Source organism: Oncorhynchus clarkii, chromosome 1, assembly GCF_045791955.1.
Source record: "Oncorhynchus clarkii lewisi isolate Uvic-CL-2024 chromosome 1, UVic_Ocla_1.0, whole genome shotgun sequence".
NCBI lineage: Eukaryota > Metazoa > Chordata > Actinopteri > Salmoniformes > Salmonidae > Oncorhynchus > Oncorhynchus clarkii.
Window position 1 is genome coordinate 60,117,735 of NC_092147.1, and position 24,438 is coordinate 60,142,172.

Sequence of the window (24,438 nt, forward strand, 5' to 3'; positions counted from 1 at the left end):
AAACGTTGTATTGTTTAATTGCAGTAGCTCAGCCACAGCAGTAGATGGCAGCACTGAATCTTACTCATATTTAATTTCGTTACCGGTCCATCATGACCGCAAAGAACTTGCGGGGACTCATTGAGCTGATTACAATCAGCACCAACTCAACGAGGAATACTTGACCTTATGACTTGTATTACAGATCAGTGAACTTATCCAAACGCCATCACTGAGAACCACGTCTGAGATCCGGTTGGGGAAGTTATGCTGCTCTGGCTGTAAAATAAGCTTGGCTACGTGTAATTTGGGGTGGCAATGGCTGATAGGAAAACCAATACTGTGCCAAATTCCAGCGCAAATTTACTGTTTTCTGCGGCACCGGAGTTCAATTTCAACCTACCTTTCATACCTGTCAGTCAGGCCAGTGGTCCGGCGGTGTTATCAGGAGGTAAGATAATGGCGAGGGCCACAGCAGGGCACCTATGACAAACATGACAGCTAACTTAGCTATCTAACGATGTTAGCTAGCTGCTAGCTACTTCGCTGCCAACAAGCCCATTATACATTTGAATAATTGTAAATCCCTGCAGTTTAATAGATATCGAGATGTTTCTGTGGGATCTTAGTAAATCAAAATAATATTTGCTACAGCAGTGTCAGGTCAACAAAACTCATATGAACATAAACCTTGTTTCATCTGATTTGTCGTTAGTAAAGTCAGAGTTGAGGTTCTCAAAAGGGTGGATTAACATTGGATTCTTGACATTGCTCACAGTTAGACTGTTGACGAGTTCAAATATACTGCAGTAAGTCAGTTGCTCAATATTTCTGTTATTTTTCCTAGATGATTCTGCAGATGTCGGAGAAGAAGACAGCTTTCTTGGCCAGACCTCTGGAAATGCCCCAGCACCGTCCACATTCAGCTACTTCTCCAGTCCCGTGAACAGCAGTGACCCATTTGCCTCCATTGGACATCAGCCAGCATGTCCACCCCCAGCATCACTATCAGTAGCCCCCGTGACATCTGGACCAACCTCTGTCCCCATTGTTGCCAGCATGGCCCCAGCACCCCCTATCCCACTAACCAACCCTAATGTGCCACAGCAATTTGGCAATGTTGTTTACCAGAACCCCATGGGAAGATACACTCCTCCCCCTAACACAGTGACCCCGCCCCCTCCACAAGCCCCCGATCAGAGTTATAATCCATACCGTCACACACCCCTCAGCAGCAGAGCCAAACCCTATATGCCAGCTCCAGAGGTCCAGTCACTATCCAGCCCACCGGTGCAGCAAAATCCCTACACTATGGGCTCTCAAGCGCCAACATTCCAATCGGCACCCTCCACATACACAAAGGTAAACAACAACTCCACTCTGTTTATTGCTTAGTAATGAATGGTGTGAACCTCTTATTTTTAAGATGAATTAAACTACTGGCAATCAGGCTAATATAAATGTCTCTAAATGTCTTATAGGAGAATTTAGCTTTTTTTACAACCAAATCAGCATTTTGTATGGATTGTTGTAGATGGCTCCAGACACTTTGTTTGCGATTTGACTTGTTTTTGAGAAATCTTGCCCCAACCAGCAATTTGCTTCCTCATCCTCGTTGTGCAGTACGGGGGCTCTGAAAAAACATGAACAAATGCTCCAAAAACACCCAAATACGTCCTTTTAGAAACTGAAAAGCTCTCAGTAAAGTGATGCAGGTCTTTAGATGTTCTGCACGTGAAATTGTTTTATTCCGAACTTGATGCGTGACGTTATATTCCATTTTGTTGCGAAGTGAATTGCTGGTTGGGGTAAGTTTCTCAAAAACGAATGAAATTGCAAAGAAAATGTCTGGACTCTTCTATAACATGCCATTTACATCAAAAATAAAGATTTTGTTGTAAAAAATAAAATAAAGCTAACTTTCCCTTTAACTCTCTCTTCAGCCCCCTCCCACACAGATTCAGGGGCCGCCCCCTATGACCCATCACTCCACCACTGCTGGAGCACTGGTTCCAGCCAATCAAATTATACAATATAACGTGTATGAGGCTGTCCAGCCTCACTGGTTCTTCTGCAAACAAGTGGAGTCCAAGAGCGTCTGGCTTCCCTTTAGTATCCTGGACTCCATTCAACTGGAAGAGATCTACAATTCAGGTGAGATGAATGATGTGATTTCTACTATTACATTTTTTTAATCATCAGAGCCATTTTATATTCTAGGTATCCAAGTTGACTTTGCATAGCTCTCTTGTTTATGTAGGCCTAGATATTTGTAAAACATGTTTGTTTAAACAGAGCAATTTTTAAATATGTGGCGTGTTCATTAGGCACCAAACGTTGCACAAATGTTTTGAAACATTATTTGTTGCGCGCCCTAGTAAACTCTACCCTAATTTATGCACACTCACAGATACATAATCATCTCACAAAAGTCTGTTGTCATTTTCTGTTTAGTTTTTCATTCATTTGTATGTTTGATGTTATGTCTAGCCTATCTTTTTGTTGTGAGTCTTTTCCTATCGCAGTGCGTTTTCTTGTACGTAAAGCAAATATCTGAGAAGCAAACAATATCGAATCTAATATGATTACATTTTTTAATTCTCCTCCAGTGCAACCAGACCCTGAGAATGTGATTGTGTGCACAGAAGGAGGGCGCTATGACGTGCAGCTCTATGACCGCATACGTACAGCTGTATTCTGGGAGGAGGAACCTACAGAGGTGCGGCGCTGCACCTGGTTCTACAAAGGAGACACAGACAGCCGTTTCATCCCCTACTCAGAGGAGTTCAGCGAGAAGCTAGAGGTTGGTCCCATCAATGTAAAAAAAAAACAGGACCAGGGTCGTGTTCATTAGGGCACACAATTGAAAGAAAATGTCCTGTGTTCGATTTCCATTGCAAAATGTTTTACTATATGTTACTACAGTGTGCCCTAATGAACAAGACCCAGGGTTCACTGTTACCCAGATTAGAATATCACTTTCAGGGTTTTAGCCCTGAAAGTGGACTGAGAGTTTAATATTCTGTCTGAGCCTTGCTTGGTTGGCTGTCTTCTCTATGTAGGGAGAATATAAGAAAGCGGTGTCAACCAACCAATGGCACCGTCGTCTGGAGTTCCCATCTGGGGAAACCATTGTCATGCACAATCCAAAGGTATGTTTGTATGACTTAATTTTACAATGCATAATTACCAGGTGTTTACTAAAATATTAAATAGTAATAACTTCTTTGTTTCTTTTGAAATTCATGAAAACAAGCACCAGGTAGTTTACAATCGTGAACACCATATCATGGTTTTGAGTGGACTTTGTTGTTTTGCCGACCCAGACGCGACTGTATTTCTAGTTTGTGAGGAGGTTATTTTTGTCTTTCTACAGGTGATCGTGCAATTCCAGCCATCCGCCATGCCAGACGAGTGGGGTACAACCCAGGATGGACAGACCAGACCCAGGGTTGTCAAGAGGGGCATTGATGATGACCATGATGAAGTTCCCGATGGGGAGCTCCCTCAGGTGGATCACCTGGTGTTCATGGTGCATGGCATCGGTCCAGTCTGTGACCTGAGGTTTAGGAGCATGGTGGAGTGTGGTATGTGTGATCTATCGCTCCAAATGGCTCATTAAGTCTCTATTATTGCCCAGCTCTATATTCATATCATATTATGGATGTTTGTTTATGCCATGAATGGTATAGGTTGTGGTATGTTCTGCCTGTCATGGTGTTTCTTACTATGCCCAGCAAATGCCCCTAAGGTGTATTGAATGTAACTGTGTAGAATATCCATTTACTGCTCCATACTAACCCAGATGGAGTATTAGAAATGTGTGTTGCTTGTGTTCACAGTGGATGACTTCCGTAGTGTTTCCCTGAAGCTGCTGCAGAGTCATTTTAAGAAGGCGCAGGACGAGTGTGTCATCAGTCGAGTGGAGTTCCTTCCTGTTCAGTGGCACACGGCCCTGCATGGGGATGCCACTGGGGTGGACAGGTGAGGAGACAAAAAAAGGCTCAGACTTTTGTTTACACTTCCATGGCCCGGCTCCGGTGTCTCACTGGGCTGCGGATCTGCTCTGACTTGGGAGCCAAGGCCAGGCCACTGGTCTGCTTGCGTTAACATAATGGCTAACTGTGAACATGGGTTAACAACTTCCACGCTTAACACCTTCTCACATTCTGCTCGCCCCAAGTCTTCAGTGTCAAGCTCCTGAAGGAAAAGCAATTCCTGAAAAGTAACACTAGAGCTTATATTAACGTACAGTGCATTTGGAAAGTATTCAGATCCCTTGTTATACATGTTTTACTTTACAGCCTTATTCTAAAATTGATTAAATAGTTCACTGTCATTTTTGGGTATTGTGTGTGGATTTATGAGGATATTTATTCCGTTTTAGAATAAGGCTGTAACATAACAAAATATTGAAAAAGGGAAGGAGTCTGAAATCTTTCCGAATGTACTGTAAACATTGGCAACAAACTGGTGTGGGGTAAGTCTCAGGTGGAAGTGAACCATAATGGAATTTTAAGGACGTTCATACACTTGGGAATAGGTCCTGTTCTTTGTGGGATAGGGAAATTATATTGTAACACAAAAAATCTGTGCTGACGTGAGCAGCAATCTTTTACAAATGAAACCACACAATGGCTGTGTCTGAGAACATTACTAGCTGTCAAATCCTTGCTAATGCTTCCGCCCGTGGGAGGGACCTCAGATCCTGTCCTCCAATACGCTTCGAGAGGAATTGAGGAAACAAGGGTGGAGAAAGCAAGGATTTGAGCGCTTGTAAATCACATAGCCAATTTCTCCTACTCTGACTCAATCCATTTCCTACTGTTGTTTTAGGAGGATAAAGAAGATCACCCTGCCCAGCACGGGTCGTCTGCGTCACTTCACTAACGAGACCCTCCTAGACGTGCTGTTCTACAACAGTCCCACCTACTGCCAGACCATCATGGACACAGTTGCCCTGGAGATTAACAGGATCTATGCCCTGTTCATGCAGCGGAATCCAGACTTCACCGGAGGCGTCTCAGTATCCGGACACAGTTTAGGTACAAACAGCCAGACACCAAGGGCCACTTTTCTAGACCTAGATGAAATCTTAGTGCTGGCTTAAAAAAAAAACGTTGTTCAATTGAGAATCTCTATTGAAAGTGCTTTTTAGTCCAGGACTAGACTTAATCTGGGTCCAGGACACCAGCCCCAAGTGTTCATACTTTTAGCTAAGTCATGTGAGAAAGATTTGGACAAACCTGTCTCTCTGTGTGTTTGCAGGTTCCCTTATACTTTTCGACTTGCTGTCAAACCAGAAGAATGTCTCACCTTTGCAAACCATGTCAACTGCAAATGGGGGCCACCCTGCAGGCAACAAACAGGTAATAGGTCCATAGCTATCCAAACATTTGTTTATTTCATTATTTCTGTGACACCTGAGAGTGTAACAATCCCTCTTCTCCTTAAAGCAGGTGTCTCCCCCTACTGCTGCTACCTCACCTGATGCTGTAGGGGAGGAGCCTAAGGAGGAAGGGGAGGAGTTTGCCGATCTTTCTGCATCGCTGGAACATCTGGGCCTTTCTGAGTACCAGAGCACTTTAGAACAGGAGAAGATTGACCTTGAATCTTTTGTAAGAACCCTCCCTGCTTGTCATGAACTCATATACTGTAGTTATTGATATTTACTTTCAATTCTTATGACCTATGTTCCCATTAAGCTGCTTCACAGAATAAATATCAGCGAGCACAGAGAAGCACGAGATTGAACTTCAGGGGAAAGGAAAGGGGGAGTTGTACAACTGAATGCATTCCTCATTTAATCCAACCCCTCTGAATCAGAGAGATGCAGGGGGCTGCCTTAAATCGACATCAACGTCTTCGGCGCCTTGCTCAGGGGCAGAACGACAGATTTTTACCTTGTCAGCTCGGGGATTCAATCCAGCGACCTTTCGGTTACTGGCCCAACGCTCTAACCACTAGGCTACCTGCCGCCCCTACCCAACTTTCTAGATTTTCCCCGTTAGTTGACACTATCAACGTTTCCCTTTACTGTGAGAATTGTGATCGAATCAACACAATATTAGCCACTTTCAATGCAACATACAGAAACAAAACAAACAATGCTAGACTTAGTATGCAAAACTAACTATGCAAGAGATTGTAGGCAGAACGCATCGGAGTAGGATTATATTGCATTGACAGGCACAACTCAGGCCCATACTCTACACAAACCGGTGCGCAATAACCAATCAGAGCTGCAGTAGGTCTATATGCAAATAGACCATTGACAAATATGGATCTGTGCCATTCACTTTGAACTGGACTGTGTATACAGCATGAGCGGTCGTGAGTTAGTTGCACTTGTTTTTAGATCAAAGCGAGAGGTACGTGTAGCGACGTGCACATTTGTTCATATCCTTTCCTAGTTAGTGAGTTATTAGCCTAGTTATAGATAATTTGTAGTCAGCAATTGAGGAGTGAGCACAAAATAGCTTTTTTTTTGTCTTAAACGGACAGTGTTATATTTTGAGACGGGCATGAATAAGCTAAGTAGCCAATAGGCAGAAGGTAGCATAATTTGTCTGATTCTCTGTAATAGTGGTATGGGAGTAATGATGCATTTTATTTTGTAAAGTGTCGATAAACAGGTTAATGTCAAGCCCTGCATATGTTTTTCAAGTCTCATGGAATGTAGGCCTACATTGAACACCACACATTGGCTGCTACTGTAGGCTGAATGATAGAACAGCTATTTCCATGTTAAAATGTTATGAAATGCATTTTCTCCATAGTTTATGGTAGGCCACTCTGGTAGGCCTACATTATGATCAAGTGGCCACAGTAGCCTACTTGACCACTGTTAAAACTAACTTAAAGTGGGTGCAGCCTCCGTGTTCACAGTAAACGCACCCTGGAATTTGCACAACTTTCAAGTTTGCGCTCAGCAGGCCTGAAATTTGCTTATGGGAATATTGCAAATTTAATATTGCTTATGACACTTAAAGAGACATTACACTCCAAAATAATCATTTGTCAGATGTTTTAAGACCTCAAATCGAGGTGAGTCCACATGCCACAGCATTGGTTGTGCAGATCCAGCTTAATGCCTAAATGATTCATGTCTCAATTGAATGTAAAAGATAATTTTACGGTGCTCATCTTTAACATTTATTTTGGATTGTGTCTATAAGGATTTTGCTATATGGATCTACAAAACAAATGTCCTTGGGTAAAAAAAACACATTTGAGGCCTGAAAATAACCGACTTTTGAGTGAAATTTCTCAGAAACGGGAAGTAAATTATTCAATTGTATTACAATGCTTCCCTAGGCCATTTCCTAGAATTGGTGATTACAATCTATGGTCCAAATCCCACTGTGAAATTACATCTGATTGATTAATTTCCTCTTTTCTATATTTTGTTAGCTTATGTGCACAGTTGAGGACCTGAAAGAGATGGGCATTCCATTGGGGCCAAGGAAGAAAATGGCTAAATTTGTCAAAGAAAGAGCAATTAAGCAGGTGAGCATTTAATCGTCTTTGTCTCTCAGACACCAGTGTTGTGTTCAACAGGAAGAAAAAGTTTTGAAATGGGCCGCTACCACCTGAACTTAGAATACAATTAGAATAGAACATTTGATCTATTCCAAAATGTTTCACTACAGTGTGCCGTACTGAACACAACCCAGTGATGGCTAAAACTGTGTCAACTGAACATAATCTTCTGTGTTCGTGTGCCTTCTATCTTCGGGACTCCTTTCGTCAGGCAACAAGTCAGGCAGTACAAGATAAGAAGGCAGCAGAAGTGAAGGTGACCAGTCAAGAGGTCGTCCCCGCCCAATTAAGTGAGTCTCTCCCAGGGCCCGGCACCTCGAAGCTTCCTGTTGGCGGGTCTTACTCGTCCGTCCATGTGGATTACAACTACTTCAAAGTTGGCACTGGACAGGTAAGCCTAAACCTCTGCCAGGATTCAATCAGATCAGCGCAACCCGCCTAACTCTTTTGTTGCTTTTGTTTAGGCGGTGTCGAAGGTGTAACTGAGTTAGAGCTGTCAAATCCTCAAGCGGCTCCTGTTGTTACCGATCGCAGACATTGCAGTTGGATGCACGGAGTCGCAGCCGTGTTACGGCTGTTTGAATACTGGAATGTTGTTATCTAGTGACATTAATTTGGATACATCCATAACAATGAGCTAATGAGGCACGATTTCACCTGGCACAGAAAATGTGCTCACTCGTCAGGACACTGTTGTTCAGAGGAGCTAGCCAACAGCACCGCCAACACAATCACTTCAAACGGAAGCTGGAAAGACTGCAAACTTTCACCATTTTTCAATTGACATCTTTGTATATATCCATAAAAATGATGCCAGCTGATTCATGATTCGACTGGCTGAGAAACGCTGCCTGCCCCTCTTGTCTCCTCATGACACGTTCATTACTATGGGACAGCTGGAGATCAAAGCAAATGTAGGAGAGACCGACAGCAAATGGATACAAATATCCGCTGTTGAAAACTAAATGTCACTCTAAAAGTAATGTGAGATAATGTTTAGATGCTTTTTATTAGTGGCGATCAAGTTACACATCCGACACGCCTAAACAAAAGTAATGAAAAGCTATACATTTGTCAGCTAGCGCGGGTTTCCGCTGATCTGATTGAATCCTGACCCTACACCATGATGTCAGTGTGGAGTAACGACATTAGTCTACAGCCTTTCTGGAATGTCATGCATAAGCATACATTTTCATCAGGGCACATGTAAAAGCACTGTCTGATGTTGGTGTTCTGTCCCATAGGTGTCGGTGGTGTACCACACTCTGGACTTTGAGCCAGTGAATTTCTTTGCCCTGGGATCTCCCATAGGGATGTTCCTCACAGTGCGAGGCCTGGAGAAGATCGAGGAGAACTACCAGCTACCCACCTGCAAGGGATTCTTCAACATCTACCATCCGGTTAGCCAATCCTCCTCACAAGTGTTCTGAGCGGAGTATGGGTGTGCATACAAATGACATACCGTATGTGACAGGATTTGCATCTGTCAGCTATAAAGCACATTGCGACAACTGTTTATGTAAAAAGGACTTTATAAATATATTTGATTGAACTATGACATGGTTAATGCCAATGTGTTTAATTAAAGTAGATCAGGGTAGCAAATACATGAATTGATATGGAAGGGTGTAATAAATGTATTTTTCAAAATGTTAAAATATCTGTTTGTTTGAACTGTTTGTTTTAGCTGGACCCAGTTGCTTACAGGATTGAGCCCATGATCCTGCCAGACCTGGACTTGAAACCGGTTCTGATTCCACATCACAAAGGGAGGAAGAGGCTGCATCTCGGTAAGGAACTATAGATTCACCACCGGCTATTTTATCTTCAGATTTGTATTCTATTTATTACCATCGCCAGGTGAACCCTACTATTGTCATCACTGTCTCTTCCCATTTTGAAAATGACTAATCAGACCCTGGTCTCCGAGGAAGTGAACAGTGTTTCCCCTATATTTATTTAGCAGCGGTGGCCACCTCTGCAAAAAAAAATATATATTTTTAAAATGTTATATCACTGAGTGTACAAAACATTAAGAACCATTTCCTAATATTGGGTTGCAACCCCCCCCCCCCCCAGTTTGCCCTCCAGAACAGCCTCAATTCGTTGGGGAATGGACTCTAAAAGATGTCAAACTTTCCACAGGGATGCTGGCCCATGTTGACTCTGTGTCCCACAGTTGTGTCAACTTGGCTGGATGTCCTTAGGGTGGTGGACCATTCTTGATACACTGTTGAGCTAGGAACACCCAGCAGGTTGCAGTTCTTGACACAAACCGGTGCACCTGGCACCTACTACCATACTGCCACCACTGCTGGGAAATAAAATCCTAGTGGAAACACTGGTTAATTACAAGAAGTAAATCAAATACAATGACTCAGATCTTGGCAGAGTGAAACCTCACCAACAGAACACAAAGAGCAGTCCTGGAAGACCAGGATTCCAAAGTGTAGTATGTTTAATTTGTCAGTGAGTTTTACAATCATGGATTGTTTTGTGTGTGGCAGAGCTGAAGGAGAGTCTCTCCCGCATGGGTTCAGACCTGAAGCACGGCTTCATCAGCTCCCTGAAGAGTGCCTGGCAGACCCTCAACGACTTTGCTCGTGCTCACACCTCCAATGCCCAGCTGGCAGCCGAGCTCGCTATGGTGGCCAATCAAATCAAGGAGGAGGAGGAGAAGGAGAAGCATGCACACAGTGATGGTGAGTATAAGAGCGATTTTAAATAACTCATGAAATATTGCTCTTTCGGTTTATTTGGATAGGGCTTTGCTTTAAAAAACACCTTTATTTAAACGTCAAAACGTTGGCTAGTCGCAGAACACAGGATAGTGGAGAGTCCTGAGCTGCTGAGAGAAGAAGAGCCCCAGGTGAAAATAGGCATGCTGAACGGCGGGAACCGCATCGACTATGTCCTACAGGAGAAGCCCATCGAGAGCTTCAACGAGTACCTCTTCGCCCTGCAGAGTCACCTGTGCTACTGGTATGAAAATCAGCTCTGCTGCTTACTTTGGCCCTTTTTATGTTAAGGTGGAAACAGAAATGTTGATCAATGCGCACTGTTGGAATACATTTCATGGCTGGATCAGCCAATCATCTCCTTCTGCCCCTTAGGTACTCCATATGAGGTCATACTTGTGTGTGGTTGTTTATAGCTGCTGTTTAGCCATATCATTTGATGAAAACGTTGTCATATTATTCTCAACAGCTTTACCTCTGATTTTGTGTCTACTGCTTGATTGAGTTTTGAACCGGAGACTTAAGACCTGCTCCAAGGCTTGGATTACGTTTTGTCTTCCCTCCACAGCTGATCTATTTTGAGTTGAGGTATTCTTGTTTGAAAAATAATTCCGTCTGCAGACATTGATTTATTTGTTCCTTTCTTTTCCCCAGGGAGTCTGAAGACACAGCCCTACTACTCCTGAAAGAGATCTACAAGACCATGGGGATAAACCCAGAACAGATTTTACATTAATGCAATGGATTGGTAACCTGGTGGGACCACTCTGATTGCTGCGTTCATTCCGTTTCACTGCACGTAAGTGAAATAGAATGGTGAATGCAGTGATCAGGCCCGGTTCCACCGGGGTTAATGGATTGGTTGGAGTGAAAAATAAATCTTTCTGAAACCCTCATACTCCCCATCAGGTTTGTCCATGTCAATGCTTTTTGATTTGATATTGTATATGGTTCTTTGTTTAGTATTAATTTTCATTGATTTTCTATTCTCAGTCTATTGTATGAGGATGAATATGCTTGTAATATGCCCTTTCTCTTAAATTAAGAAAATAGATCAAATTAGTGGAATCCAATACCACTTGTTTGAAATAAACATTTTATAACCTAAATTATAGAAATGGTGAGGTTTGCTGAACTATATGAAATTAAACATTTACAAGAGAAATCACAGAAACTGCTAATTTAAGTATTTACCTCAAATGTATTTTAACAATAGCCGTAAAATAAACCATTTACTTTCACATTACTTGACTCTTATTTTCAGTGCTTTTTATGTTGAATTTTTGTTGCACAGGTAAGACTGCCACATATCCTCTTAAGTTTGGGTAGAAAAAGACAGCATTTACTTTCTGCTTTACGATTTTTTTGTGTGTTTTGGTTTGCTTAAATAGAGAAAAGAGGACCAATACTTGTTTTTCAGTTGTGTTCAGGAAAAGATTGAGCTCTGAGGCATTCAAGAACAAAGACTGGAAACCTATTGTATAGAGGGAGGAGAGCAATGTTTAATGAGAAAATAAGCATTTAACAAAAAGAAACTCGAAGGCAGTCATGACTCTTGTTTGATACAAAAAGGTGGGCCACCTTTATCATAGTTTTTCAACTGGTCATTCAATACAATACCGTTTTCGTTGAATTCAACATTGCACACTGTTCTGTCATACTGAATGCAACCCTGCTACTTAAATCGCCAACATGTTTTGCTTGCTCCTTTGGACTTTATGTAAATCTAAATTACCATCACATTTTTTACACTTCAGTGGGTAGTTCCAAGTAATGTTTTATCAATAAAGATACACTTTTTTTAAATGGTACCTGCCGACATTCATAGCCTGGTTCCTCTCTGGGTTTCTTCCTAGGTTTTGGGCTTTCTAGGGACTTTTTCCTAGCCACCGTACTTCTACACCTGCATTGCTTGCCGTTTGGGGTTTTAGGCTGGGTTTCTGTACAGCACTTTGACATATCAGCTGATTTACGAAGGGCTATATAAATTTGATTTGATTCAGGGCTCTATTCAATCCGTACCCTAGGTCGAAAAAAATACATTAAGACAATGTAATAATTCCATGTGGCAGTTAGAAAATTAACACATTCATTGGCCCAGCACGGTTGCTGATTCTTCAGGATTAGCATTGAAAATGTGACATCAAGTAATAATGGCTGTAGATCTGAAAACATTTAAATGTATTGAATGAAATTAAAAGTTAAACTGTGTTTGCTGGGTAGTTATCTGAAATTCGCTACGTTTGTGTTTATTGTCCACTTTGATGGCGAACTTAATTTACTGCTAACACGTCATTTTTGCTCCGGTACATTTATTTTGGAACGCTTCTGCACGGAATTGTTATGTTTAAAACTTTATATTCAACCAAATCTGTATCACAGAAGTACCACGTGATTGAAATGTTAAGGCAATTTCCCCCTTGTTAGCGGAGACTGCATTAAGGGTAAACACTGCATAAATCGGAAATTACCTTTACATTTCTATCGCGCAATTAGTTTGGGTTTATTCAAATCTTATCGCGGAAGTGCAGCGTTACAACCCGATTGAAATTTAAAAGGCAATGTTTCCGTGTTAGAGGAGCCTGCATACGGCAAATACCTTTCCTATCTCGCAATCTGTAACGCTTCAGTGATTGAAGAGCCCCATGTCTCATAACTGTCAATGGCCTCAGGAGGGATATATCTTTAATATCCTCCTCTCTATTTAGACAAAGTATGACAATCCGTGGCTGAAAACCAATAAAACAATGACTTATACATTCCATTTAAGATTGACCACATTGAGTGGCTACAAGGTTCAATTTAATGAAAGGCTAGATTAATGTGATAATTCTTCAGTCACAATCCAGTCAGATCTGTACATGTTGGTACATTTCCCAAATAAACCAAATTAAAACCGATAGGATAAATAATTTTTGATGCTGATAAATGAGGCAGTGTTTATTTCCCCTTTCAACAAAGCCTATTCAAACAAAGGTCCCTTTTTTTAAATCACTGTACAACTTTAAATCAATCTTGACATTAAAAACTATGGCAGTATAGTTATCGTTGGGATACATTTTTAAAAAAGAACACTGTCCATTGATTGCTTTATCTCACAGGCAAGAACATTGCCGTAACTTGATAGGTCATGCAAATTTCCCCAACTTCAAATATGTTCCATCAGTCTTTTTGTGTTGACGCAGGTGGTGTCATTCTCAGTCTTGTTTAAGTTGACGCTTCACGTTTACTAACGTACATTTTTGTACATTCCCAAGCGTGTCTTTAGCTAATCTGTGAAATGTAACAGGATTTTGTGCAAACAGGTCTTCTGTATAGTGCATTTTAGTCATGTTAGTAACAGCATGTGCAACTCAGTTCTTGTATTTGTAAAAAAATAATAATTAAAAAGCAAGGAGTTCTGATGCAGAGTACCTAAGATGGCCGCCTATCGAAAAGGCATAATTCAGTCTTCAGTTTTGCCCTGGGTCTTATAGGCCTGCTTGCGGAGGTGATTCTCGATCTCCTCGCGGAACACCAGCATGCCCAGGTGGGAGTGGGACGCCTCATTCATGGCTTTGGACTGGATGCACATGCGATACTGTTCTGGAGTCAGCTCGTCTGCACACTGCTTCTCGTGCCACAGGTGGAAGAGGCCAGATACTGGTGTACGCGTCACGATCAGGTCGCTCCGCAGGTACTTCCTGTACAAGTGGACATCTTCCACACCCCAACCTTTCACGTCCAGGTCAAAACCTCCTAGAAAATATAATTGAGGGGGTAGTAAGATATCTTGCTTATAGAATTGTCACAGTAAAAATACATAGAAAGCACACAAGACCATAGCAAAACTTCTCGGTTAACATGGCTTACCGATATTAAGGAAGTCTGAGCGATATTGACATGTCATTCCAAAGCCAAAATCTCTCCAGAATCCAGCATCTTTCTTGTGAATCTATACGAAAAGAAAACTTGACATTGGCAAGTTGACTAATGCAAACATCGAGTTACAATTAAACACACTACATATACACAAAAGTATGTGGACCCCCATTCAAATTTGTGGATTCGGCTATTTCTGCAACACCCGTTGCTGACAGGTGTATAAAATCAAGCACACAGACATGCAATCTCCATAAACAAATATTGGCAGTAGAATGGCCTGTACTGAAGAGCTCAGTGACTTTCAAAGTGGGACTGTCATAGGATGCCACTTTTCCAACAAGTCAGTTCGTAAAATTTCTGCCCTGCTAGAGCTGCCCCCAACCTGTAAGTGTAAACGTCTAGGAGCAACAACGGCTCAGCTGCGAAGTGGTAGGCCACACGGGAACGGGACCTCCAAGTGCTGAAGCACGTAAAAATTGTCCGTCCTCAGTTACAACACTCACTACCAAGTTCCAAACGGTCTCTGGAAGCAACGTCAGCACAAGAAACTGTTCGTCGGGAGCTTTTTCTATGGCTCAGCAGCCACACACAAGCCTACGATCACCATGCGCATTGCAAAGTGTTGGCTGGAGTGGAGTAAAGCTCACCGCCATTGGACTCGAGTAGTGGAAACACGTTCTCTGACAGATAAATCTGGGTTTGGTGGATGCCAGGAGAACGTTACCTGCCCGAATGCATAGTGTCAAGTGTAAACTTTGGTGGAGGAGGAATAATGGTCTGGGGCTGTTTTTCATGGTTCGGGTTAGGCCCCTTAGTTCCAGTGAAGGGAAATCTTGACAATGACATGGTAACAGTTTGGGAAGGCCCTTGACTGTTTCAGCATGACAATGCCACCGTGCACAAAGTGAGGTCCACACAAAAATGGTTTGTCGATCAGTGTGGAAGAACTTGACTGGCCTGCACAGAGCCCTGGCCTCAACCCCATCAAACACCTTTGGGATGAATTGGAACACCAACTGTGAGCCAGGCCTAATTGCCCAACACAGTGCCCAACCTCACTTAGCTCATGGTTGAATGAAAGCAAGTCCCTGCAGCAATGTGGAAAGCCTTCCCAGAATAGAGGAGGCTGTTATAGCAACAAAGGGTGAGACTAACTCCATATGAATTCCCATGTTCAATGAGCAGGTGTCAACATACTTTTTGTCATGTAGTGTATATATTGTTTTGGTCATCCATTTTTACAGGTACTTACAAGTTGACTTTCAATGGGGGGAGCCAGCTCCAGATTTCCATAGACTATGGCAGGATTATACAAACTGAAAACCACTGGATAAAATACTCTCTTGTCTACAAGAAGAAAACAAGATGGAGGGGTTGAAATATATTTTGGTACAAATTACATGCCAATAGTACACATTTAGAAAAATGACAAGTCACACACTGCCCGCATTAAGTACTCATGGAAAAACCCCAAAGAATTTGAATGTTGGAAACAGTAGGGATGTGCATCGTTCTCTTTCAAAACGATTCGATACGTACAGTTGAAGTCGGAAGTTTACATACACCTTAGCCAAGTACATTTAAACTCAGTGTTTCACAATTCTTGACATTTAATCCTAGTAAAAATTCCATGTCTTAGGTCAGTTAGGATCACCACTTTATTTTGTGAAATGTCAGAATAATAGTAGAGAGAATGACTTATTTCAGCTTTCATTTCTTTCATCACATTTCCAGTGGTCAGAAGTTTACATACATTCAATTAGTATTTGGTAGCATTGCCTTTAAATCGCTTAACTTGGTTCAAAAGTTCTACGTAGCCTTGCACAAACTTCCCACAATAAGTTGAGTGAATTTTGGCCCATTCCTCCTGACAGAGCTGGTGCAACTGAGTCAGGTTTGTAGGCCTCCTTGCTCGCACACGCTTTTTCAGTTCTGCCCACAAATATTCTATAGGATTGAGGTCAGGCCTTTGTGATGGCTACTCCAATACCTTGACTTTGTTGTCCTTAAGCCATTTTGCCACAACTTTGGAAGTATGTTTGGGGTCACTGTCCATTTGGAAGACCCATTTGCGACCAAGCTTTAACTTCCTGACTGATGCCTTGAGATGTTGCTTCAATATATCCACATCATTTTCAAAGGTGCTTCAACAAAGTACTGGAGTAAAGGGTCTGAATACTTTATTGAATACATTTGCAAAAATGTCTAAACTATTTTTTGCTTTGTCATTATAGGGTATTGTGTGTAGATTGATGAGGAAAACAACAATTTAATCCATGTTAGAATAAGGCTGTAACTTAAAATGTGGAGAAAGTCAAGGGGTCTGAATACTTTGAATGCACCGTAGATACGTGGGCTCCGATACAGGAACAATACGTTTTAGTTTGAAACGACTCAGTGTGTTTCGATTCGAGAAAGAAACAAATCAGTTCGATACGATTCCACGCACTACCATTTGTTGCATAAACACATTAATTTTCCATTCTAAGTTAAAATAGGCTGCCGACGGAGATCATGACCTGGGCCTCTGAGCTGGATCTGTCTGAGCTGACTTCTGTGTGTCTGTGTGCGTGTGTGTGTAAATGATATATGTCTATGGTGTATGTACTATGTAGGCACCTGACCTGAGCCATAAGGGAGACTAGGCATCTACCATCCCACTTCCATTATCAGACTGGGGGGGCAAAGTAGCATATGTTTTTTTGGTTCTGAAATCACCATCACTCACTAATTAATTTGTCATTTTTGCAGATTAAGTGTTTGAGCTAGTAATGTATCAATATTTATCGTTTCCAAATTAGCTATGACACAGCCAATGAATATATAGCAAAACTTTGGATTCCACCCACATCTCAAAATGGAATGGTTTTGACCGTTTGGAAGTTTAGTGAGCTTCTTTTCTCTTCCCAATTTGGCCATGCAGTGCACCTCGCAAAGTGATTGCTGTGCTCGTTATGAAATGATAAACTTTACCCTATATATCTAAAAATGACCACACACACACACACACTGATGGTGAACCTGAACAATCTAAATAAAATATATTGTTAAGGCCCGTTCAACAGGTAGCCTATAGCCAGATGAGAGTTGCATCTCCAGTAGTTTACTTTTATTCCGGTAAAACACATTTTCAACAATGTATAGATAACAATAACCTAGCAAATGACATAGGGTTTATTAGTTGCGTGACAGCCTAATGTTGCGCAAGTCATTTTAGCATTTGAACACTGAAGGTGCCATACAGATCAGGAACAGGCCACCTACCTCACGCTGGCCAGCACACAAAGCTGGGCACAGTGCGCAGTTTGACTAGGCTACTGAATATTCCCCTGAGGTGGTTCGGCATGCAAAATGACTTGACTGTCAACACAATCACATGCTTAGTTCGACACTGAAGGAGAGGGCGCAGCAGCTGTCACAAAACATGAGGCATTTTCAGAAAGTAGAAAGTAATACGAGCAACAACAAACAAAAAAAAAACAACGATTCGTACCGTTTCAAATCGATTTTCTGACCGACGGTTGCAAAATTTGGATCGGTTTCGGGTCCGCGGCCGATGCAGTCATATCTCAAACATTTGAATCGGGGATCGATGTGAATCGTTATATCCCTAGGAAACAGGAATGTGTAGGCTACAATGTTTTGATAGAAGGCACCTACTTGGAGCGGTGTGAAGGAGGCAGGTGTTGAGATAGTCCCGTGTGAAGTAGATATCCACATCACAGAAGAACATCAACACGTCACCCTTCTTCCAGGCGCGGGCTCCGATGTCCAGACCCCTGCCCCTGGAAAACTCCTCGTCCACTGGGATGAGGGTGTAGTTGGAAAAAGTCTCCTCCCTACAAAACCAACAATGTAATTTCAGTTGTCTGTGGTTTTGAGCACGAAACGTCTAGACTAGAAACATAGACAAGTGACAGATGTCCAGCAGTAAAATCATATCAAAAGCACATCATATATCCTTTCATTCATATTAAAAGAAAACAAACCTGGACATTTTTTCCAAATAAGACTTCACCTCTCGTAAGCCCTCTTGTCCAAAGTAGACCACCGTAAGATGCACTTCCCTATCATGTTTTATGCAAACTTCCCTGCAATCACAAAAACAAAAATGACACAATCTTTACAAATAGTAGGTATAGGCTACATATTGCCATTTTCACATGACTCACCACCACTGACCTGAAGTTGTGTAGGAACTGTGAGAATGCATCTGTTGTGCCCGCCAATGGTACAATGATATTGATGACGACTCCGGACGTTTCTACGGATGTGCTCCTGACTTTCATTAAAGGACCGAATGGACGGAAAAGAGTAACGTGGCGGAAATTGTCGGAGTCCTCTTTTGCAAAGAAGAGCTCGTAGAGTGTGCCTTTGTCCCGTTCTGTTCTGTACAGCCCTGCCCACATAAGGGTAAACATCACAGTTTTGTCAAACATAGGGAACAAATATTGTTCAACTTTAAAAGGCAAGATGACATCATTTTTTTGCATCCATGAAACAAGCAGATAGTGATCTGGATTAGGGGTTCCCATTCTGGCCCTTAGCCCCTCCAGATATTTGGCAGCACTAGCACATGCAATCGGTCAACTTATCATCAGGATCAGGTTGAGAACCACTGTTACATTACCCCAGTATAACTCTCTTACCCTCAGTAAAGTGGCTCTCAGTGTACGCCTGCCTCTGCATGGGCACATCATCCTCCTGCCCATCCTCCTCGTCTGGGTTGTTTATGACGTCCAGGGCCGCCTCAATGACCTCCACCAGCTCGTCCCTGCGGTCCTTCCGCACAGGCTTCTCCTCTGGGTGCCTGGTCAACCCCATCTCCAGTTGATACACCTTACCGGAGTTGAAGCTCTCAAAGGGGACCAGGGCGTACTCGCTGGGCAGCCGTGCTCCCGTGTTCACCTCGGCTTTGTCGATCTGGGAGTGGAGGAATTCGAGGAGATCCCCAGGCACCTGGTCCTTGGCCTCAGCCAGTCCCTGGACCCCAAGGCCTTCCTTCCTGTCCTGCAGGTCCTTGAGCTTCTCACTCATCTGCTGGAGCTCCTGCTTGAGCTGGGCGATCTGCCGCTTGAGGCTGGCGGCACGGCTGAGGTGGTGCTCCTCCTGCTCTTGCAGCAGGGCCTGGTAGTACTCCTTCCCATAGGACTCCCCTCCCAAGCCAGGCAGGACCAGGCTGACGTCAGCTGGGGGAGTGCACTCCAGCAAGTAAGCAAAGAGGAAGAGGACCAGCAGCAGGACGAGCCCCAGGAACAGCCAGCGCATCCGTCCCTGCAGCGGAAAGCTTCGCCTGGGCATCACGCTCGCATCCGGTCTATGGGTAACGACTCTGCATTCCCTTTCACGTCAGGTAAATCTACCTCAAGCTGGACAGAATTAGGTCCAATGCAATATTCTAGGAATGTTAAAAAGGTCCCCTCTAATGAGCAAGTTAGATTAACAACAAGGTGGACGTTTGTTCTGAGTGCTGCTATAAAAAAAAGCTACTTTATTCATTCATCTCACATTATTCAGATAAAGTCAGGAACACCGCTGGTGCATCTTGTTTGATGATCGCAATCTGCCTGTTCTCTTGCAGGTGTAACATTGCGAGTGGAATCCATTTGGATTTCGTCCATCAGTGTACACATGATTTAGAACCTTTTAGATGAAAAAGCATTCATTCAGCAATCATTGTTCATTCATGTCATATTCATATGGTGTCAACAAATTATGCAAGAAAGGAAATGCTGGTGCAATAAACATACTGTTGACCTAGCAATACCTTAAAGAGGAACTTGAATTTCATGTTTTACGTATAGTACCAGTCAAACGTTTGGACACCTACTCATTCAAGGGTTTTTCTTTGTATTTACTATTTTCTACATTGTAGAAAAATAGTGACGACATCAATACAATGAAATAACACATAAGAAATAATATAATAACCAAAAGAGTGTTAAACAAATCAAAATCTATCTTATATTTGAGGTTCGTCAAAGTAGCCACCATTGCCTTGATGACTGCTATGCACACTCTTGGCATTCTCTCAACCAGCTTCATGAGGAATGCTTTTCCAACAGTTTTGAAGGAGTTCCCACATATGCTGAGCACTTGTTGGCTGTTTTTCCATCACTCTGAGGTCCAACTCATCCCAAACCATCTCAATTGGGTTGAGGTCGGGTGATTGTGGAGGCCAGGTCATCTGATGCAGCACTCCATCACTCTTCTTCATCAAATAGTCCTTACACACCCTCGAGATGTGGTTTGGGTCATTGTCCTGTTGAAAAACAAATCATAGTCTAAATAATAAGGAATTCTAAATAAATCACAGACAGTGTCACCAGCAAAGCACCCTCACACCTCCTCCATGCTTCACGGTGGGAACCACATGTGGAGATCATTCACCTACTCTGCATCTCACAAAGACACAGCGGTTGGAACCAAAAATCTCCTCATACCAAAGGGAAGATTTCCACCGGGCTAATGTCCATTGCTCGTGTTTCTTGACCCAAGCAAGTCTCTTCTTCTCATTGGTGTCCTTTAGTAGTGGTTTCTTTGCAGCAACTTGACCACGAAGGCCTGATTCACACAGTCTCCTCTAAACAGATGATGTTGAGATGCGTCTGTTACTTGAACTCTGTGAGGCATTTATTTGGGCTGCAATCTGAGGCTGGTAACTCTAATGAGCTTATCCTCTGCAGCAGAGGTAACACTGCATCTTCCGTTCCTGTTGCGGTCCTCATGAGAGATAGTTTCATCATAGTGATTGATGCTTTTTGTTACTGCACTTGAAGAAACTTTCAAAGTTTTTGAAATGTTCCGTAATGACTGACCTTCATGTCTTAAAGTAACGATGGACCGTCTTTTCTCTTTGCTTATTTGAGTTGTTCTTTCCATAATATGGACTTGGTCTTTTACCAAATAGGGCTATCTTCTGAATACCACCCCTAACTTGTCACAACACAACTGATTGGCTCAAACGCATTAAGACGAACGAAATTCCACAAATTAACTTTTAACAAGGCACACCTGTTAATTGAAATGCATTCCATGTGACTACCTCATGAAGCTGGTTGAGAGAATGCCAGGAGTGTGCAAAGCTGTCATCGATGCAAAAGGTTGCTTCTTTGAAGAATCTAAAATATATTTTGATTTGTTTTAACACTTTTTGGTTACTACATGATTCCAAGTGTTATTTCATAGTTTCGATGTCTTCACTACTATTCTACCATGTAGAAAATAGTTTTAAAAATAAAGAAAAACCTTGGAATAAGTAGGTGTCCAAACTTTTGACGGGTACTGTACGTCTATGAGAATAGACTTTCACTTGAACCACTTTCCCTCGATGTAGTTTTTATTCAAGACTCGATCTGAGGGCTGTCCAGCAATGCCTGTCTGCTTATGGAACTATTACATCTAGGAAGGTAGCTAACGTTAGCCAACAAGCTATACAACGACAACAACATTATCCGAACTAATGAGCTTGTGGCAGGGTAACTACTGTAGCAACCAAGCTACAAAGGTGACCTGAGAGTTGGCTAGCTGGAAAACTAGCTAACACCTAACGTTAGATACGTGTAAACAACCGCTTACTATCAGCCGGTTGGAACGATTGTGTAGCTAGCTAGCTAGCTGTATATCGAGAAATATTTGCTTCGAACAGTAACGTTATATTTTTGCAAATACTTACCAAGATATTCAGCTCTCCGTGTAAGGACTAAAAAGAAGTAGCATCAAAAATAATTATTCTAAACAACGCCACGGAGCAAAGTGGACTGATCGAGGAAAAAAAACTGTACTTCCGCAAAATAGTTTCTGTAGCTTTCTTCTTTGGTGTGGTTTATCGGCGGTTGACATCCAACGTTATGGTACATTACCGTCACCTACTGCACTGGAGGGCCATAGACAGGGGGAAATTAAATCGTACCTGCCAGCCCCGTTGCTCTTAAAAAATATAACAAAATATTTGAGACTATATCTAATGAAGTTCTAGTCAATATACTCTTTAAACTAAATTCCTGTATCCACTTCTCCCTCATACTAGATCTCAGCCTCTCTCTTTCCTCTGATACTGCCCACACTGCAGCAATACATGCTCCAAGGTCTCTATTTCCTGGAAATAATCACACTTTCCTGTTGTATGCTTTCCTATCACATTTACTGACTTATTCAACTGGCTGTGTCCCACCCTTAATCTTGCAAAAATAGCCTCCTCTCTTCTATCCCTTCCTGCCATCCTCCCCTCCACAACTTTCCTCTGAACATGAAGTAAATGCCTGCTCTTAGTCTCTCTATTACACTGCTCCTGCCATCTCTGCACCATCACTGTCCATAACAGGCTTTTTGCCTCTGCCTTGCTCATTGAAACTACAACATCAACATCCCCACTACCAAGTGCTTGTTTAGCCAGTACATCAACTGCCTCGTTCCTCTCCACCAACACAAGGGCTGGGACCCAAATAAATCGTATCTGTATACCCATCTGTCTAATCCTGCCATGGGTTTGTAGCACCTCATAAAGCAGGTCTTGTCTGCTACGTGACCTAAAGGACTGGAGACTCATCAACAATGCACATGAATCAGAGCAAATAACTACTTCTGTCTGGCTTGACTTCCTCCACCCACTGCAAGGCCAACAGTATGGCCATCAGCTCCGCCATATATACAGCCAGATGATCTGTAACACGTTTTCTGACTTCCACTACAAATGCTGACCCAGTACGTCCTGTCCTTGGATCTTTTGATCCATCTGTGTAAATGGCCACAAAATCCTGATACACAGTATCCAGACTTCTCTTAAACAAATCAGATGGATCAACACCCTCCCTATCTTTCTGTAGTCTCTCCAACACTTTTAGATCAACTACTGGAGGTGGGAGGAGCCATGGTGTATTTACAGGAATAGCTACCGTTGGACTAAACTCCCTTCCATACAGTCCGATCTCCTTTGCCTGGGCATTACCCACCCAAAGCTTGTGTTCTGTCTTCGCTCATGTTCACAGCATGCCTCTAAAATCCCTTTTGTAAGATGAGACACCCCATGTCCCTGTAGGTTGACCCAATAATTAATTGCCAGCTGCTCTCTCCTAATCTGCAATGGCATATACCAGCATCTCCAACTGTAGAGCAGCCGCTGGAGAGGTCCGAAACGCCCCACTACATATTCTGAGCCCTTGTATGACATCTAGCCTTTCCAATGACGTTCGGGCTGCCGAACCATACGCTTTACTGCCATAGTCTATTACAGATCGGATCAATGCAACATACATGGTCCTCAATGAGGAACGCCCAGCCCCCCCACTCCTTCCCCGTCAGATAGCGCATCACATTTAGCACCTTCTTACACTTTCCCACCACTCTCTCAATGTGTTCTGCCCAGGTCAGTCAAGTGTCAAAATATACCCCAAGGAACATGAAGGACCCCACCATCTCCAAGTTTCTCCCATATAACCTCAAGCATACCTCATCTCCCACCTTCCTCCTGGTAGAGAACTGTCTGAGTTTTCTCTACAGAGAACCTGAATCCCACATTAATGCCCACCACTCTACCTCATCAATTACTTCCTGTACCTTCCTGACTATGTATGGCACACTTAAGGCCCCATCATCTGCAAATATTGACCTCCCAATATCTGGCTGTACCTAAGAGTAAACATCATTGATCATGACTGAGAACAACAGAGGACTAATCACGCTCCCCTGTGGTGTACCATTATCCACCAGGTGGATACCAGCTGCCTGATAGTGACTTTCCCATCCTCACCTGGATAGATCTTCCAAACAGGAAATCCTTTATTCAGTTGTACGTTCTTCCTCCTACCCCCATAATATCAAGCTTGATTAATAATCCCTCCTTCCACATCATATCATACGCCTTCTCCTCATCAAAAAAAGACAGCTATAACAGTCTCATTGTTCACCTGAGTTTTCCTGACCTCTGCTTCTAAGCAGAGCACTGGGTCCATAGTTCCCCTTCCCTTCCTGAACCCACTCTGATGTGGCGATACTAGCCCTCTGCTCTCTAGGAAGTGCGTTACCCTCTCCGTAATCATACGTTCCATAATCTTACATACATGTGATTTTAAAGCTATTGGCCGATAGCTTGTTGGCCTCGTTGAGTCCTTCCCTGGCTTCCGGATTGGTACCACTGCCTCCTTCCAGCTGCCTGGTAGTTTCCCCTCCTCCCACACTGTGTTGTACAACACCAATACCTTATCCAATGCCTCATCACTAAGATGGTCCAACATAACATAGCACACCTCATCTTTCCCAGGTGAAGTTAACCCAGCCTTACCTATTGCCCTTTTCCACCTCTGCTATGGTAAATGGT

The 24,438-nt window shown here is 42.7% G+C and overlaps 2 protein-coding genes across 4 annotated transcripts; one reads left to right on the forward strand and one right to left on the reverse strand.

Annotated features, from left to right (window-relative positions):
- Positions 1 to 41: 41 nt before the first annotated feature.
- On the forward strand, positions 42 to 11,502 carry LOC139409427 (SEC23 interacting protein). 2 transcript variants are annotated; one of them, XM_071154576.1, is made up of 17 exons: positions 42 to 430; positions 827 to 1,341; positions 1,923 to 2,133; positions 2,589 to 2,782; positions 3,042 to 3,131; positions 3,356 to 3,566; positions 3,822 to 3,963; positions 4,816 to 5,024; positions 5,248 to 5,348; positions 5,436 to 5,597; positions 7,393 to 7,488; positions 7,733 to 7,912; positions 8,766 to 8,921; positions 9,209 to 9,311; positions 10,029 to 10,223; positions 10,335 to 10,503; positions 10,914 to 11,502. In XM_071154576.1, the coding sequence occupies exons 1-17, from the start codon at positions 298 to 300 to the stop codon at positions 10,993 to 10,995; spliced, it is 2,949 nt and encodes a 982-aa protein (XP_071010677.1). In that variant the 5' UTR covers positions 42 to 297; the 3' UTR covers positions 10,996 to 11,502. The 2 variants fall into 2 exon arrangements, with proteins under 2 accessions (XP_071010677.1, XP_071010687.1); XM_071154586.1 differs by having other exon boundaries at positions 93 to 430; positions 5,439 to 5,597.
- Positions 11,503 to 11,808: 306 nt separating this feature from the next.
- Positions 11,809 to 21,975, reverse strand: LOC139409439 (chondroitin sulfate N-acetylgalactosaminyltransferase 2). Of its 2 annotated transcripts, none has more exons than XM_071154598.1 (8): positions 21,799 to 21,975; positions 18,773 to 19,766; positions 18,306 to 18,522; positions 18,113 to 18,214; positions 17,784 to 17,962; positions 15,376 to 15,470; positions 14,112 to 14,193; positions 11,809 to 13,997 (listed from the first exon to the last, which is right to left on the reverse strand). In XM_071154598.1, the coding sequence occupies exons 2-8, from the start codon at positions 19,422 to 19,424 to the stop codon at positions 13,705 to 13,707; spliced, it is 1,620 nt and encodes a 539-aa protein (XP_071010699.1). In that variant the 5' UTR covers positions 19,425 to 19,766; positions 21,799 to 21,975; the 3' UTR covers positions 11,809 to 13,704. The 2 variants fall into 2 exon arrangements, with proteins under 2 accessions (XP_071010699.1, XP_071010708.1); XM_071154607.1 differs by having other exon boundaries at positions 18,773 to 20,385; positions 21,799 to 21,935.
- Between the last annotated feature and the right edge of the window lie 2,463 nt (positions 21,976 to 24,438).

Bases quoted from the DNA above. Each gene is read 5' to 3' on its own strand.
- LOC139409439 (XM_071154598.1), bottom strand. From the start codon at position 19,424: ATGCCCAGGCGAAGCTTTCCGCTGCAGGGACGGATGCGCTGGCTGTTC. The intron at 18,215-18,305 runs GTCAGTGGTGGT...TTGTGATTGCAG, and splicing joins CAGTTCCTACACAACTTCAG to GGAAGTTTGCATAAAACATG. The intron at 17,963-18,112 runs GTTTGTTTTCTT...TTGGTTTTGTAG, and splicing joins TATTTGGAAAAAATGTCCAG to GGAGGAGACTTTTTCCAACT.
- LOC139409427 (XM_071154576.1), top strand. From the start codon at position 298: ATGGCTGATAGGAAAACCAATACTGTGCCAAATTCCAGCGCAAATTTA. The intron at 8,922-9,208 runs GTTAGCCAATCC...TGTTTGTTTTAG, and splicing joins TCTTCAACATCTACCATCCG to CTGGACCCAGTTGCTTACAG. The intron at 9,312-10,028 runs GTAAGGAACTAT...TGTGTGTGGCAG, and splicing joins GAGGAAGAGGCTGCATCTCG to AGCTGAAGGAGAGTCTCTCC.